Source organism: Electrophorus electricus, chromosome 10 (genome assembly GCF_013358815.1).
Source record: "Electrophorus electricus isolate fEleEle1 chromosome 10, fEleEle1.pri, whole genome shotgun sequence".
In the NCBI taxonomy this organism is placed as follows: domain Eukaryota; kingdom Metazoa; phylum Chordata; class Actinopteri; order Gymnotiformes; family Gymnotidae; genus Electrophorus; species Electrophorus electricus.
In genome coordinates this window covers 5,290,474-5,305,623 of record NC_049544.1, presented here as the reverse complement: position 1 = coordinate 5,305,623, position 15,150 = coordinate 5,290,474, and the positions used below count along the sequence as shown (strand labels likewise).

The 15,150-nt window shown below is 46.4% G+C and overlaps 1 protein-coding gene across 6 annotated transcripts in view; it reads left to right on the top strand.

The window, feature by feature from the left end:
* Positions 1-15,150, top strand: part of creb5b (cAMP responsive element binding protein 5b) — a 47,700-nt gene that overhangs the window by 21,634 nt on the left and 10,916 nt on the right. For all 6 annotated transcript variants that reach the window (XR_003409972.2, XR_003409973.2, XM_027000036.2 and 3 more), the window contains exons 6-7: positions 1,297-1,423; positions 2,984-3,094. Coding sequence is in view for 4 of the 6 variants with exons in the window: in XM_027000036.2 (XP_026855837.1) it covers positions 1,297-1,423; positions 2,984-3,094 (238 nt within the window). In the remaining 2 variants the exon portion in view is untranslated. The remainder of the gene's footprint in view (positions 1-1,296; positions 1,424-2,983; positions 3,095-15,150) is intronic.

Here is a 15,150-nt window from a genome sequence, read left to right as displayed (position 1 = left end):
TTGATGTGGGCAGCTAAGTGGAATGGTCTGCCAGTCAGGCTGAGAGCAGAGAATGAGAGAGAGAGAGAGAGAGAGAGAGAGAGAGAGAGAGAGAGAGAGAGAGAGAGAGAGAGAGAGAGAGAGAGAGAGAGAGAGAGAGAGAGAGAGAGAGAGAGAGAGAGAGCACGTGTGGGGTGGGAGATTGATGCTCGCATTCCAGGGGTCATAGTCTAATGCTCTACATATCTGTGGGATCACAGTTAAAACAAGATGTCTCAGGCTTAACAAACTAAAATCTGTCTCTTCAGCAAGTATCCGTTGCTGGTTAAGCCATTTTACACTATTAACAATTGCCTGTTACTTTAGTTTGTCTAGTGTTTTCTTTTTTCAAAAGTTTTTTCTTCTGTTTTTTTGCTGACTGTTTGTATATGTAATGGACTGTCCCTGCACACCCGAGAGAGCTGATGTCCTCTCACGGACAATAAGATTCCTAAACACTGATTTTGACGAGGGCTTTTGTAGTCACCAGAAGGTAAAGTGCTTGTTTTGCTTAATGAAACAGCCACAGCGTTTTCTTTTGGGTTGAAAAGGTTGGGGGTGAGAGGCCTTTAAGTAAATGTGTGCACTGTATTAATTGCGTGTGTGTGCGCATGTGTGTATATTTGTGTGTATGTGAGTGTGGACTGAGCATTACGTAGATGACTGAGCTTTTTAAATGTTCTCATGCATGTTGAGGCCTCCTGTCAAGACAAGGCAGAGGTAGATGTGTAGGATGACATGAATATTTTTATAGTATTTAAATATTTTTTTTAAAGTATTTTAAAAGCCTTTAAACAAACAGCCTAAATGATATTTTCTAACTGGCAGGTGAGTTCTAAACCAAACAAGACAGTAACAAATATCACTGTTAAGGAGTTTACAGCCAAGGATAAAGGCCTCGGAACCAGAGGCCCTGACACAAAAAGGGCCAAAAGTTGCAGTACAGATTGGATCAAATGCGGAGGCTTGGAGCGATGGATAAAGTAGTGCCCAGTGCCGCATGTGCCAGCTTAAAGTCCAGTGAAGGCCTGACTGATGTTGACTCATTCACAGGGGGAAATGAGTTCTGTAACTTCTTAAGAATCAGTACCATAAAAAAGAGGAACTGATGTTGCTGTAAAAATACACCTGATGCCCCTTTAGATTAACAAAAATTGCATCCGCATCTGATGAGAAAAGGTGCAAAGGCATGTATTTTGTAGTGTCATGTCACAAATGTCTATTTGCGTGTGTGTGTGTGTGTGTGTGTGTGTGTGTGTGTGTGTGTGTCTGTCTCAGGCCAGTTCCTGGTTCTCTATCATCACTGCTGCACTTGAGGAACAGACAGCGTCAGCCTCTCCCTGCCTCCATGCCTGGCACTCTGCCTGACCCCACCATGCAGGGATCCTCCGCTGTGCTTATGCCTGTTAGTACATACAAAACACGCAAACACATGCAGACATGCGCGTGCACACACACACACACACACACACACACACACACACGCCTGCCTCGTAGGTGTCTCTTGGCTGCCTCATAATTCCCCCTCGTACCTGACTGCAGGACTGCTGGTTGCTGGATATTTTTGGACGATGGGCCATGCTCTTAAACCCAGCATGTGACAAACAATATGCAGGCAACAGTGGCTCTGTGGTCAGACACTGAGCAGTGGCGAAACGGCTAGACAGTGAGTGACAAACCGTCCATGCCAACAGCTGAGTCATTGTGCACTTTTAAATTGCACCTGTAAGGTAGTTGTACCTAATACATTGGTCACTGGCAGTAGGTACAATGTAGATGGTTCTACTAAAGTGACTGGTGGGTGTATAGCCTTGAGTGTATAATCTGGGTAATATTAGTTGGTTTAAGTGCAATCTTGCTCTCAAAATGGTTTGATTATAGCTTTCATACAGAAATAAACACATGCGTTGCGTCTTCTCTGTTGCGCAGACAGTAAAGCGCTGGCTCTTTTTGTTTTTTGCCAGGGCCTCAGTCGTATCAGTGTCTGTGCCTGTAACACGAAGTCTTCCTAGAGTATGCGTTTCTACCACAGCATCCACTAGACGTTACATTCATTCTGCCGCAGCAAAGATAGTAAGAGCTTGACGCATGGAAGGGGCCAGAGAGAGGCAGCGTGTGCGTTTCCTAACGACACAACACATGTTCTCATCTGAACTGAAGCCAGCCCCTATGGCGGGTGGGGGCTGTGAGCTTAGAGGTGATTGAATTAAAGCTGAACAGGGGTTGTTGTTTTTTTGTTTTTTTTTTGGCTGAAGACATCTCAGCAGAGGGGTCCAGTGGAGGGGAGGTGTTTGGATTTCAAATATTCCTCCAGTAATTACTGCAGGCCTCTGTACCTTCTCCTCGGCAGTTTCACAGGATGGCCTACAATGACTCACAGGAGGTGTTCTGGGGGGGGGGTTTCAACTGGTTTAGGAGTTAGAGCCTCTCTCACTCTATTAAACACACACACACACACACACACGCGTGCACACACGGGCTGCACTGATCACACGCACCAGCCACCACTCTGAACTCCTCTCTAAATTCACACAGACTGGGTGCTATTTTGAGCTGTACTGAGCTTCCTGTGTTAGTTTCCCTTTGACCACTGCGCTGCTCACAGTGGTGGTGTGAAATCAGGAACCGGACACACCCCATACACAAAAACATGCGCCCTCACACACACACACACACACACACACACACACACACACACACACACACACACACACATGCGCGCGCACATGCACAGGCACACGTACATGCACATATAGGTGGGCATGTACGTGATGAAGAAGAATCTTGTAGAAGATGTTAACGTCATCTCCATTCATGGCTGTGATGTGACAGCTGTTAAGAACTGTCTGGCTTGCTCGGCTGGATGGGAGATAATCCCAGGCAGGCGTGATGGATCACTGCCTTACTCTCAGCTGCGACCGATGCTTATGTTTAACTGCTTTGCTGTTTGTTTCTTCCCACACAGATGGAGAGACAAATGTCCATGGGTTCCAATTTAATGAGCATGCAAGGCTCCACCCACAGCGGCACTTGCTCCTCCCCCCATGTTCCACCTATGCACTCGGAGGCAAAGCTGGTCAGTTGCTCAACACATGCGCATTGGTGCACACACACACACACACACACACACACACACACACACACACACACACATACATTCAACCCTGTTGCATCTACCTAAGCCCGTGCAGTCTTAACGTGCACCTTCATACAAAGAGCACATAGCAGCGTTCTGAAACATGTTCGCACTAGTTGAACTGGAGGCTGATCTCATCTCTAGTGCAGCAGTCAGCGAGAACAGAGCAGAGCGGAATAAGTAAAGCATGTTTTGGTCCATATGTTTGTCTTTTTACATCTTAAAGGATTATTTTCACATTAAGATCCATATAAAAGGCACTGAGGGCTCGGGCCTAATGCTTTCTGAGGCACAGACGTACGCTGCCATATTCTTCAAACCTACAAGGTCTTCAAACCTTGTCGTTCCATTTGGACAGGGAAGCAGTGCATTAGCTTTAGGCTGTGTTCACCATGCTCCTCATATTGATGGTCTAACGCTGAGAGTCTTGAGCTACGGCCAAGCACATGTGCCTGTAATGTCAGTTCACATAAGTACACGTCCATATGTTATCCGACGAGGCAGCTAGCGAGGCAGCAGAGGTTTTAATGGCTGAATAACAGGCGAAACCGCAGAAATAAAGGTCCCATTCATTATCGCTGTAATGAAGTAGGATTTTTAACTTTTAATTCTGCAAACAAAGCGGCCGTTTTTGCATGCAAGAAGACTTTTTCCACATAAATGTGGAGCTCTCAGCTGTGACATTTATTTATGTGTATTGAACTAGCTAGTGCAAGTTTCACCCGTTGCACAAGATGATGGGTTTACTTAAAAGTATTTAGAATGTGCTGAATGTTCAATGGAAATCTGTGCTGCCGATTTAGACAGTGTTTACAGGGAACTCCGTGGTTACACAGGACATTTTCCTCACTTGAAAATCAAAGTCATTCTGCTGGTATTCACATTTTGACAGCTTTACTTTTCATTGCCCTTGTTGTCTTCAGATTTAGTGATTAGATAATAATCTAGGAACTGTAAACATGTTTAATACTCCTGTGATAATTCTGGATTATGAAATCTACTGGAGAAAAGAGTGCATAAGTATAACCTAATCCTGTTCTTTGTGCAAAGGCTGTGTGGGGGGGAAGGCTTGTGTAAAGACTACGATTGGAACATGAAGAGAAAAGAGACAGACAAAAGGGGCTGGCAGAAAATGTGTGTGTGTGTGTGTGTGTGTGTGTGTGTGTGTGTGTGTGTGTGTAAGAGAAATGGAGAGTCGTAGTGCAGAATGTGAGCAATTGGTAGAGAGATAGTTTAGAGGAAATTTACAGCTCCCCCCCCCCCTCTCTCTCTCTCTGCCTCTCTCTCTCTCTCTCTCTGCCTCTCTCTCTCTCTCTCTCTGCCTCTCTCTCTCCCTCTCTCTCTCTCCCCCCCTCTCTCTCTCCCTCTCTCTCTATCCTTGTCTCTCCCTCTGTCTCTCTCTCTCTCTCTCTGCCTCTCTCTCTCCCTCTCTTTCAAGATTGATCACCTTGCGTATTTTTTTAAAAACCCTTCACTTGTCCCCATGGTAACAGGCAGGGAGAACATAATATTAGTCTAATGCGCTGTCTTATCTATCCCTTGGCTCTGTTCCAGGCCCAGCCTCAGAGTGCTCCCCCTCTGATTGTAATTCAATTAGAAATGTGCATCTCTTCCTCCAGCTCACACAGGCAGGAGAGCAGTGGTCAGAGTTCCCCCACCTTCCAGCCTCAGAGCCGTTTCTTTGCCGGTTAAACACACTACACTGGATGTTACAACAATCCTTCTAAAACATCCAGAAATGTCCGATGCTGCTTTAGTTATCAGCAGACTGTTTACTTGTTCTGTTTGTAATCTGCCTATTAATTAATGGGGGATTAGCTTTGAACTACGCATGCAATATGCATGGTGTAGAGTCGGATTTCCAGACAGAGATTAGGCTCAAGCGTACTCTCAAACCGAGTGTAAGCGTTATTTAGTCGCAGGCGAGGCTGATCTGGGCACAGACCCATCTCTTCTTCTCTGCTGGAAACACAGGCAGCTGGCGGCTTCCCTGAGATTTTGCTCAGAACCAATGAATCGCGCAGTCATACCTTTCAAAGTCACTAGAACAACCGAACAGAAAGAGCTCATCACAGTCGGCCGCTTCGTCTTGACTTGGGCTTTCGCTGAGTTCATGAACTTGAGTGCACAATAGACATTCTTTTTTTTCCCACTTTCCGAGTAAGGAGACCTGTGTTTCGACCCGTGTTTAAGTCCATTTCTTTTCTAATGAGCACAGTTTCCGCGCCCGGGTTGGATGATGGCGGCGGGTGTGATCAGATGACCCCGGCGCTGATCAGAGCCATGTGTGCCCCGTGCGGCCCAACCCAGCAGAGCACGGAGCCCTGATCCTGTTTTAATCTCATTATCCAGAGATGTTGACTTACTCCAAATGGGAAATATCTCCCCCACTGTAACCCCATACTCTGGTTTTAGCCACCAGGGACACACGCATAGAGAGGAGAGAGACAGTGAGAGAAGGAGAAAGAGAGATAGAGAGAGAGAGAATAACATTTCTATAAGAAAAGAGAAGGTAGAAAATATATATGCTTGGAAAAAGAGAGAAATCTGGAATAGAAAGCTCTGTGTGTGTGTGTGTGTGTGTGTGTTTGCTGCCTGTAGAGCTGTACAATAAGCTCTGCACAAGGGTTGATGAGGCCACATTGATTTTGCGGTGGACCGAAGATCTCAGGTCTAAATACTGCATGAGCTGCTGCTCTCCCCATGGGCTAGATATCAGAGCATCACACACACACACACACACACTCACAAAAACTTGCATGACCGTGCACACAAAAACACACATGACACATGCACAAATAAGCATGGGTACAACGCTGCAATGTTTTTCATACTGCAACATTTTTCGCTTTTCATGCACACGCAGAGAATAGTCTTTCTCTTTCTTTTTTCACACACACACACACGTGCACACACACACACACACACACACACACACACACACACACACACACACACACACACACACACACACACACACACACATGCAGCCACTATAGCTTGAGTGTTACGCCAGCACTGCATGTTGGCTATACTGAAGAATGATTGAGATGTTGAAGTGTACCCAAGAGCCTTTGCATGCACGGTGTGTGTTTGCACGGGTGAGTGTGCGCACGCACGTGTGCAGAGGAGATTGTTTTGCATTTAAGGAATCCGAGTGCAGAAAGGAAGTGCTGTAGGGAATACTCCATCCAGCTCCAAACATGACATCATGTGCAGGACCGGCTAACACTCCTCTGCCCCTCTGGTGCGTACGTGGTGCCTGTATCCCAGTCTATACCATCTTTTCTCGCCAGTCCAGCATGCGTGTGCGTCATCCAGTGCCTGTGCTGGATGCCCCAGCAAGTTGCCGGACCTTCTCCCTCGCCCCTTTGCTCACAGGCCGGGGGGGAGGTGTTCGAAGAATCGAAAGCCCTCGTGACTCTGCGCAGAGGAAAGCCTGAACATGCTCCTTCTAGCGGGGAGAAAGAAACCTGTATGTGTGCCAGCCGTAATCCCGCCAGGCCTCAGGCAGATCAAGTTTCTCCGCTTCTCCTTTCGGAACGGGCTCTGCTCTGACAAGCTCCGCTTGTAACGTCCGTGGTTGGTTCGATCAACCAATCAGCTAAATGACGGCTCTGACGACTGGTTCTGGATAAATGCTGTCGTTCGTGTATTTCAGGCTTCTAGAGGTGAAAGTTTAAGAGGCTTTTAAAGTATATCATTTTTCTGATATACCAGAGGCATTCAAATCACAGTCCTGAAGGTCCTGAAGGTCCACATCCTGAAGATTGTCCACCTTCTCTTTACCTAAGAGTCAGGCACGGTGACAAAGTGGCCAACCATTTACATTAATCATTTAATCAACTACAAGGGCTTACAAAACCCAGGACCAGATTTTGTTTTGAGGTCCTGATTTGAATACCTTGGTGAATATCAGCACAGTTCAAGCCTTTAGGGACCTTTAGGGATTACACCAGTTGCTTAGAATTCCAAGAACGTAGTTAAGATGCTCCTTAATTTAGCGTTGCAGATTAGAAGATCATGAACTTCCAGCTAATTTTCCATGATGTTTCTCATAACCCCGAGGCAAAGAGATGTACAAGGGCTTGCTGGAACGCCAGCCTGGACAGTTATTTGAGCAACAGTGCAGAGCAAATGTGTTATTTGTTATCTGGGAAGGGGTGGGGGGTAATTATGCATTGTTTATTTTGTTACCAGGGACAATAAATTTGTCACTAAGCATCAGTCTAAGGCGGTGAGCCTTTTTTTATTCAGTAAACAATGCATATATGTTGGTGCACCATTCCTCCACCAGCTCCAGAGCTGGCACTTGGCGCACTGGGTGACATCATTCTTGGCATGCTGTGAATGTACTCCTTTTTACTTTGGGGGGGAGGGGGTGGGGCACTCTTAAAGAAACATTTCACTGGGGGACACTACCATCAAAGTAGTGTAAGAGCTTTATGCGCAATCTAGAGCTTTGAGCTCACCTAATCACACCCTCATTCGTCCGTGGAAGGTCGGGGCCGGCCTGAAATCTGTTCCCACGCAGACACGAGGACGTGCGTGTTCCTGCTAACGTCCGAGATATCTGTGTTTGTTGCTTCTTTTTTGTTGGAGGACAGTGGATAGTAAACGAGCGATCATGAATTCAGAGTTCTGATGTCATTTGCTTTGTCAGATGAAGCATTGCGTTTTCATACGTTTTTTTCATACAGTTCTTTCTAGAGCCTGACTTATAATGCCTGGGTTATCAGATGTGAAGCTGCCCTCCCACCTGGAGCATGGAGGGTTTCTACAGCAGGAGCACCTGCAGGAGAGCGGGAGGTGGAGTCTGGAGTCTGGGGGCATACAGGTTTTGGAAGCAACATCTGTATGAATGGTGGCATTGTCAGGGGATGATGTCATAGGAGAGTGAGCTCAGACACAGCTGAAACTAAGAGTTAACATTACAGAGCACTGAACACATACAGATAACACTATGGGGGAGAGGGCTGAACACATACAGTTAACATTACACAGGGAGGGGACTGAACACAGTTAACATTACACAGGGAGAGGACTGAACACATACAGTTAACATTACACAGGGAGGGGACTGAACACAGTTAACATTACACAGGGAGAGGACTGAACACATACAGTTAACATTACACAGGGAGGGGACTGAACACAGTTAACATTACACAGGGAGGGGACTGAACACAGTTAACATTACACAGGGAGCGGACTGATCACATACAGTTAACATTACACAGGGAGAGGACTGAACACAGTTAACATTACACAGGTAGAGGACTGATCACATACAGTTAACATTACACAGGGAGAGGACTGAACACAGTTAACATTACACAGGTAGAGGACTGAACACATACAGTTAACATTACACAGGGAGGGGACTGAACACAGTTAACATTACACAGGTAGAGGACTGAACACATACAGTTAACATTACACAGGGAGGGGACTGAACACAGTTAACATTACACAGGGAGGGGACTGAACACACAGTTAACATTACACAGGGAGGGGACTGAACAAAGTTAACATTACACAGGGAGAGGACTGAACACACTTAACATTACACAGACAGAGGACTGAACACAGTTAACATTACACAGGGAGGGGACTGAACACAGTTAACATTACACAGACAGAGGACTGAACACAGTTAACATTACACAGGGAGAGGACTGAACACATACAGTTAACATTACACAGGGAGGGGACTGAACACAGTTAACATTACACAGACAGAGGACTGAACACAGTTAACATTACACAGGGAGGGGACTGAACACAGTTAACATTACACAGACAGAGGACTGAACACATACAGTTAACATTACACAGGGAGGGGACTGAACACAGTTAACATTACACAGGGAGGGGACTGAACACAGTTAACATTACACAGGGAGGGGACTGAACACAGTTAACATTACACAGACAGAGGACTGAACACAGTTAACATTACACAGGCAGAGGACTGAACACAGTTAACATTACACAGACAGAGGACTGAACACAGTTAACATTACACAGGGAGAGGACTGAATACAGGGCTCGACAAAAGAGAAGACTGTTTCATGCACAGAAGAACAGTGAGAAATATGAAGACATTTTCCAGGTTTTAAGCTTCTTTCGTGTGCTGACAAGACAACACGCGACCCCCAGGTTGGGCCACTCGTTTGGCAGCTGGCTGGAGCTGTGTTTACTGAGCGGAGCAGGGCCTGAGCAAGTCTGCCCTGTGTTTGTCTTAGTATGGCAGCTTGTTTTTTTAGCTGCAGCAGCAGGCTGTGCAGGCTGTCTGCCTCTCAGGCACCCTGCACAGGGCCTCAGTCTAGGCAGCCACTATGGAGCCTGCCTTGCGTAAGCCTGCACGGCATTGTGGCAGGACCACACACTCCCTAGCCGGTATAAGAGTTGCTGTCCCAATGTATACAGGACTCAATCCCACAGGGAGAGGTTCCGATTGCCAGTGCGTCTTACTCATTTGTAATCTTCCCTTTGAATCGGATCAGATTGTAGTCCTGGGGACCCTGTGTACAGGACCGTGCTTGTGTCTGGCTGCCTGTGACACATCTGTCTTAACTCATCACCTGATTGCCACGCCCGACGTCATGAGGATCGCTCTGTGTTTAAGCGTAGCAAAGCGTTTACCTGCAGGTAGCTCCAGGTTGAACTAAAACAAGCTTTGCTTTGGTCTGAGGTAATGTTCTTTACTCCAATTCTTTACCGAGAAATCAAACCAAACTCGAACCGAACTCTTCACAGATCAGTACCAAATGTAACCTCCGCAGTCACAAACATAACCACTGATTGGACTTTTGCTAAGCTTTGAAGTCAGACATTTCTCAATTATGCCGTCACCGTGAAGCTGGTGACCATAGGTACAATCAGCCTTGTTTTCACAGTTACGCGATCCATGGGGTCGTCAACTGAGAGGTTTCTTTTAAGCCCCAACTTGTAACTAATCTGGATGGAACGATGAGGACCCGGACTTCTCCAGTGTCATGTGTGTGCGTGTGTGCAGCGTGCAGTGATGGATGTTTGTGTCTGCACCAAGAGCAGCCCTGATTACGGTCGCTTAGCCTAGCTTGGCTCCAGACCGCCGCATGGCTGTGCTTTTGTTAACCGAGCCTGATTAGGCTTACATTCGAGCCCCTGCATCACCCGGCGTGCCATCCTGAGGCTCGGGATGGCTTCCCCCCCACCTTTCGTCTTTTGAGGAAAAATTGGTTTTGTGCAGCTTCCATTGAAAGTGCCATCCATTGTGCTACCAGTCACAGAGAGCGCGCTTGCTAAGTCTGTGCATGGCTGCATAACCAAGAGCAGAAGTTCAGTATGGTCTTGATTAAAGTTTGATTTGTAGAGTGGACGTGCAGTCTGCTTTCTAATTTGACTTTTGACATCAGTCAGCGTTCATGGTTGTATTTTTGCTTGCTCTGTCTTGATTAGTTTGCTTTGCAGCTTACTCCCAGTCACAGAAATGTATGTGATACTACTTAGGGAGGTACCCATTCACTCTGCGAGTATATCCACTGTCAGCATGGGGTTTTGTATTCATCAAACGTACTGATCAAAGGCTGTTTCTCGTACTCCAAAACAATTTATTTGTATCACGCTGGACCTGATGTTACATGTTAGCATGTTTACCCGGAGCGCTTTGACTCATGAAACCTCTGGCTGTTTCACGACTGCTTTCACACCTGTTTTGTAGCTGCTCGGCAAATCGGATTGGACACGGCACTCACGGTCAGCAAGAGGCAGCGTGGCCGCTACCAGATTTTCGGGCCTCTCCCTCCGGGAGAGCCGAAAGAAATGAGCCAGTCCTCGGCTTTGTAACAGCTAAAGGGGCAGTGGGGTGGTGTTGGCAGAGGACGGAGCGGTGAGGGGGTGGGGGTAGAGGGGTGTGGTGGGGGTTACAGGGCTCATTAAATGAGCTAATGGGGGCGTGGGCACACGCCGAAGCCACGGAGACAGAGTGAGAGCCTCTCTGTGAGTAGCACGGAGGTTTAGGGCCAGTGGGGAACAAGATGGGCGTCTCGTACTCCGGAGCTCACAGGGAGCAGGAAACCATGCCAGGAAAGTTGGGACTCGGATTGATGCAATGAGAAGGAGCGCGTACAAAAGCCTAGTGCACTCCTCGAGGGCTTGGAATAGTTACGAGGCCGCGTGACTCCAGCGTTGTATGGCTCGGTCTCCCTTAACCTTCCCCTCGCTGCAAAGGGAAAACGCTTGAAATATACATGTGGCACACATCAAATACTTTAGTCTAATACCGCTAATCATAGGCACGGTATGTTCGCTAGAGCTGAGTCAACTCCTGCAGAGTTAACCCATTCTGTTCGATAAATTCATTCACTTCACCTAACTCCTAACTCCTTTAGTTTCGAATCAGTCGGAAGGAGTAGCATACACAAACCTTAAATGAGTCCTTCCAATGAAAAACAATACATATCCATAGACTATTCTTCTGCAGTCTACAAAATAAAAACAATAATATAAAGCATCATTGAAAGTTTTATTTTTAAATGCTTACATGAATGAAGTAAGGTAAGTCCAAATAAAGCATATTTAACATTTTAATGTAAAGGAATGGTTGTGCAACATCCAGAGCTAAGATAACAGATTACACATAAAGGGAAAATGGCTGATATTCTGTTTTTTGGTTGGGTTTTTTGTTGTTGTTGCAAGGGCTCAAATAATGAGGACCTTTCATGAGCTTTAGCAATTGGTTTTGCTCCCAGACATTATGGTTCTTCTTAACCTTTTTTTTTGGCTAAGGAACATTCTCTTCCTTTTCATTGGTCAAGGGAACTCATATGATTATTAATTTGCCCATTGTTTTTTGCAGTTATGTAGTGCGTGGATGGTTCCTTTAAACTGACTTTACAGTACAAAACCAGATTCTGAATTTCTTTCAGTTTTTCAAGTAATATTTGTAATGTTACCCTGTAGATGTTTTTTTTTTTTTTATAACATGTGTATATTTAAATATCTTGCCATCCACTGTCACTTTTGTTTAATTTGAACTCTTAAACATACTTCTTATGCAAAGAGCCTTTTGCGCCCTATTGACTTCATATTTACATATAGAAACGCATATACATATTTTCATATAGAAAAGAGCATAACGAGTAAAGAGTGAAGGATCAGAGGGGGAAAGGGGGATAAAAAGGAGTAAAAAAACAGAACGACGTAACAGCTGGAAGAACTGACAAAGAGCTGATGGAAGATAAAAGAGCAAAGACGAGTGGAGCGATACAAAGAAAGAGCAGTGAATCTCTCTCTCTCTCACACACGGTGTGTACCCGGCTCCACTTCTACCCAGGGGCTCCCTTTTCCTTCTGAGCTCATTTGGTCTGATATATTCCCCCAGCAGTGGGCGGGGCACTCCCTCTCTCTTTTACACTCCTCTACTGATATGAAGTCATCCCTTCATCTCGCGTAACCCGAACCTGTTGGCAGGACGCGTGGCTGAACATTCCCCGTGACGTCTCATCAAAGGCACGGCGCTGCAGTGAAAGTGCCGTTGAACAGCTAGCATTCACGGGCCATTATGCACCTGTGCTGCCACTGTGGGAGACCGAAAGGTCAGAGGTCTGGGGCTAAAGGTGACAGATGAAATGGTGGAAAGTAGACACTAGTTTTGCCTTAAGTCATCCTAGACATACAAGTAATTGAATGATATATGTGCTTACATCATCAAGGAGTGAGAGAACCCTGGCAAGATTTGTTTATTTTTTTTCCCCTCATAAACTGCTTAGACCATCCGTACAAGTTTGAAATGATGTGTATATACTATTAAAACATAACTAAATTGAGACATATTTTTATGTTGAGCATCAGACTGGCTCTTTGCCTGTTCTTCTGAAACCTTATGAGTCTGTGACATTTAGCATCAACTTCACTGGCTGAGTGCCGTTCGTTTCGGTCACGTTTCGTTATATGACCCTAAATGACTGAAGTCTGTAATTCTAGACTACGTGTCTAAAATTCAGTTCTGGATTTTGTAATCGCTAGTAGTTAATATATGTCATAGCGCATAAGCATTCAAATCACAGCCCTTGGAAGCCAGGGATTACCGATTTTCCACCTTCCCTTTCCTTGGAACCAAGGGCTGGAGCTGAGCAGCTCTGCTGTAGGACGTGGAGAGGGGAGAAGCGTGAGACCCCGCTGCTGCACGCCTCCACCTGCAGCGGGATAATGGGTGTTTAGCCGCGGCTCTGATGTGACACGGTGAGGCCGGACTATCATTAGCGGCTCAGGCAGCTGCTGCTTCAGGTCTGCGCGCAGAGCTCCAGCCAGTCCCTGCTGCTGTAATGCCTGTTTACACCTCATCGGCGTGGCCGCCCGGGCCGCCGCATGCACTTTCCACTGTGCTGAGCTAGGCTCTCGGCTAACGTCACGCTGTCTTGGGATGTGCGTAATACGCCCAGGATATATTAGAAGTGGCCCGGCGAGGTTCAGATTTACCGGTCCGAGCGGGAAAATCACACTCTCTTGAGCCCAAATATTGCCGCTTGCTTGAGCATATACTTTGGTAAGGCGTTTCCTTGTATTGTATATTTCTGTTGCGGGTCTATGAGATTGCCGAGGTTTTTAGATTACTTTGAGGATTGGGTGAGATGGTTGTTTGCTCACAGATTCCCATTTGGGGATCTGTGAATTGTATCTTGGGCTTTGTGCTCATGTGTACACTTTTATTTTACATTATCTCCGAGAAAACCTGAAGTACCGTATGGATTAAGTTAATGTAAGAGTGTACTTGAGAGGAATGTAGTGAGTGTGAAGCAGTGGTGAGGTGTGTGTTTGTGTAGTGTGTGCTATTGCACATGGTCTGGATCCCTCTGTGGTGTGGTAGACACTCATTCAGCACTTGCCCCTGGGCAGGACTCTGGGGGCCTGCACCAAGCTGGAGTGATTGGTGATTGCATTAGCACGCTGATAGCGCCCGCACTCTCGGTTCCCTGCAAATGATGGATGGATAGTTCTTCCACGGAGAAAAAAAAAAAAGAGACACTCTCCCTCTCTTCCTCCCTGCCTCCCTCCTGTCTTCATGAGCTGGCATCGAGCCAAGCCGAGAGCGAGCAGTGCTCCAGCCTGCGTTAGCCGGATGTCAGTCGCCCCATCAGGGCCCCACACAGTGGCATTCCACCCCGTGGGAACCGCAGGAAGCCTGCCTGGTGGATGGGGGAGGGAGCGATAGGTGCACAGCTGCGTCGGTACAATTGCTACAAGGCTGCTGCTGATTGACGGGTGGTCCAATCAATCAGAGGTGTTTTTCTGCCCTGCGACCCCAATATGTCTGGCTTGTGGATGGATGAATGACGGTCCCTCGCTTTGAGGGTCGTGACACACTCCAGCTTGTCCCTGCCATCGGGGTCGCGTATCAGGTCCCACCTACACACGTTAAATAAGAGCTGAAAAGACATCCGCGACTATCCTGCTTTTTAGCCACAGGTCTTGTGTTCACAGACCACTCGACCATATGTGCAAGGCTTTGAACCCATAGTGAAGTTCACAGAATTGCTTCCACTCTCTTCAAGCCTAAATAAGTCTATTTATTTAATAAGATACACGGGGGGATGTCTATATATCTAGATCTAAGACAACTGTTTGAATGATCTGCTGAACAACTGAGAAAGAACACAGATGGCGGAGTAAATGTTGTTCTCTAAGTTTGGGTGGTTAGTGGTGAAAGGAAATATTCCTTCTGCTTTGCTCCAGGCCTATTCCAAGAAAATAATCTTAAGGAAAGTGCAGATTTGTGCTCTGTTTATTACAGCTCAAAATCGTACTATGGCCGAGAACAAACATCCTCGGGATATTTGGCTGAGATGTAAACAAATATACGAGATCCGGGAGAGGGCAAACAAAGGAAAGTCGGTGACAATTTGGTAAAAATCTCAAAATGGTCTCTTTGGCGACCAAATAAACCAACACACACAACGAGGCAGAGTCAGTGTCTGCGAGAGATCAGGGAACCCTGATTAAGACGTGGC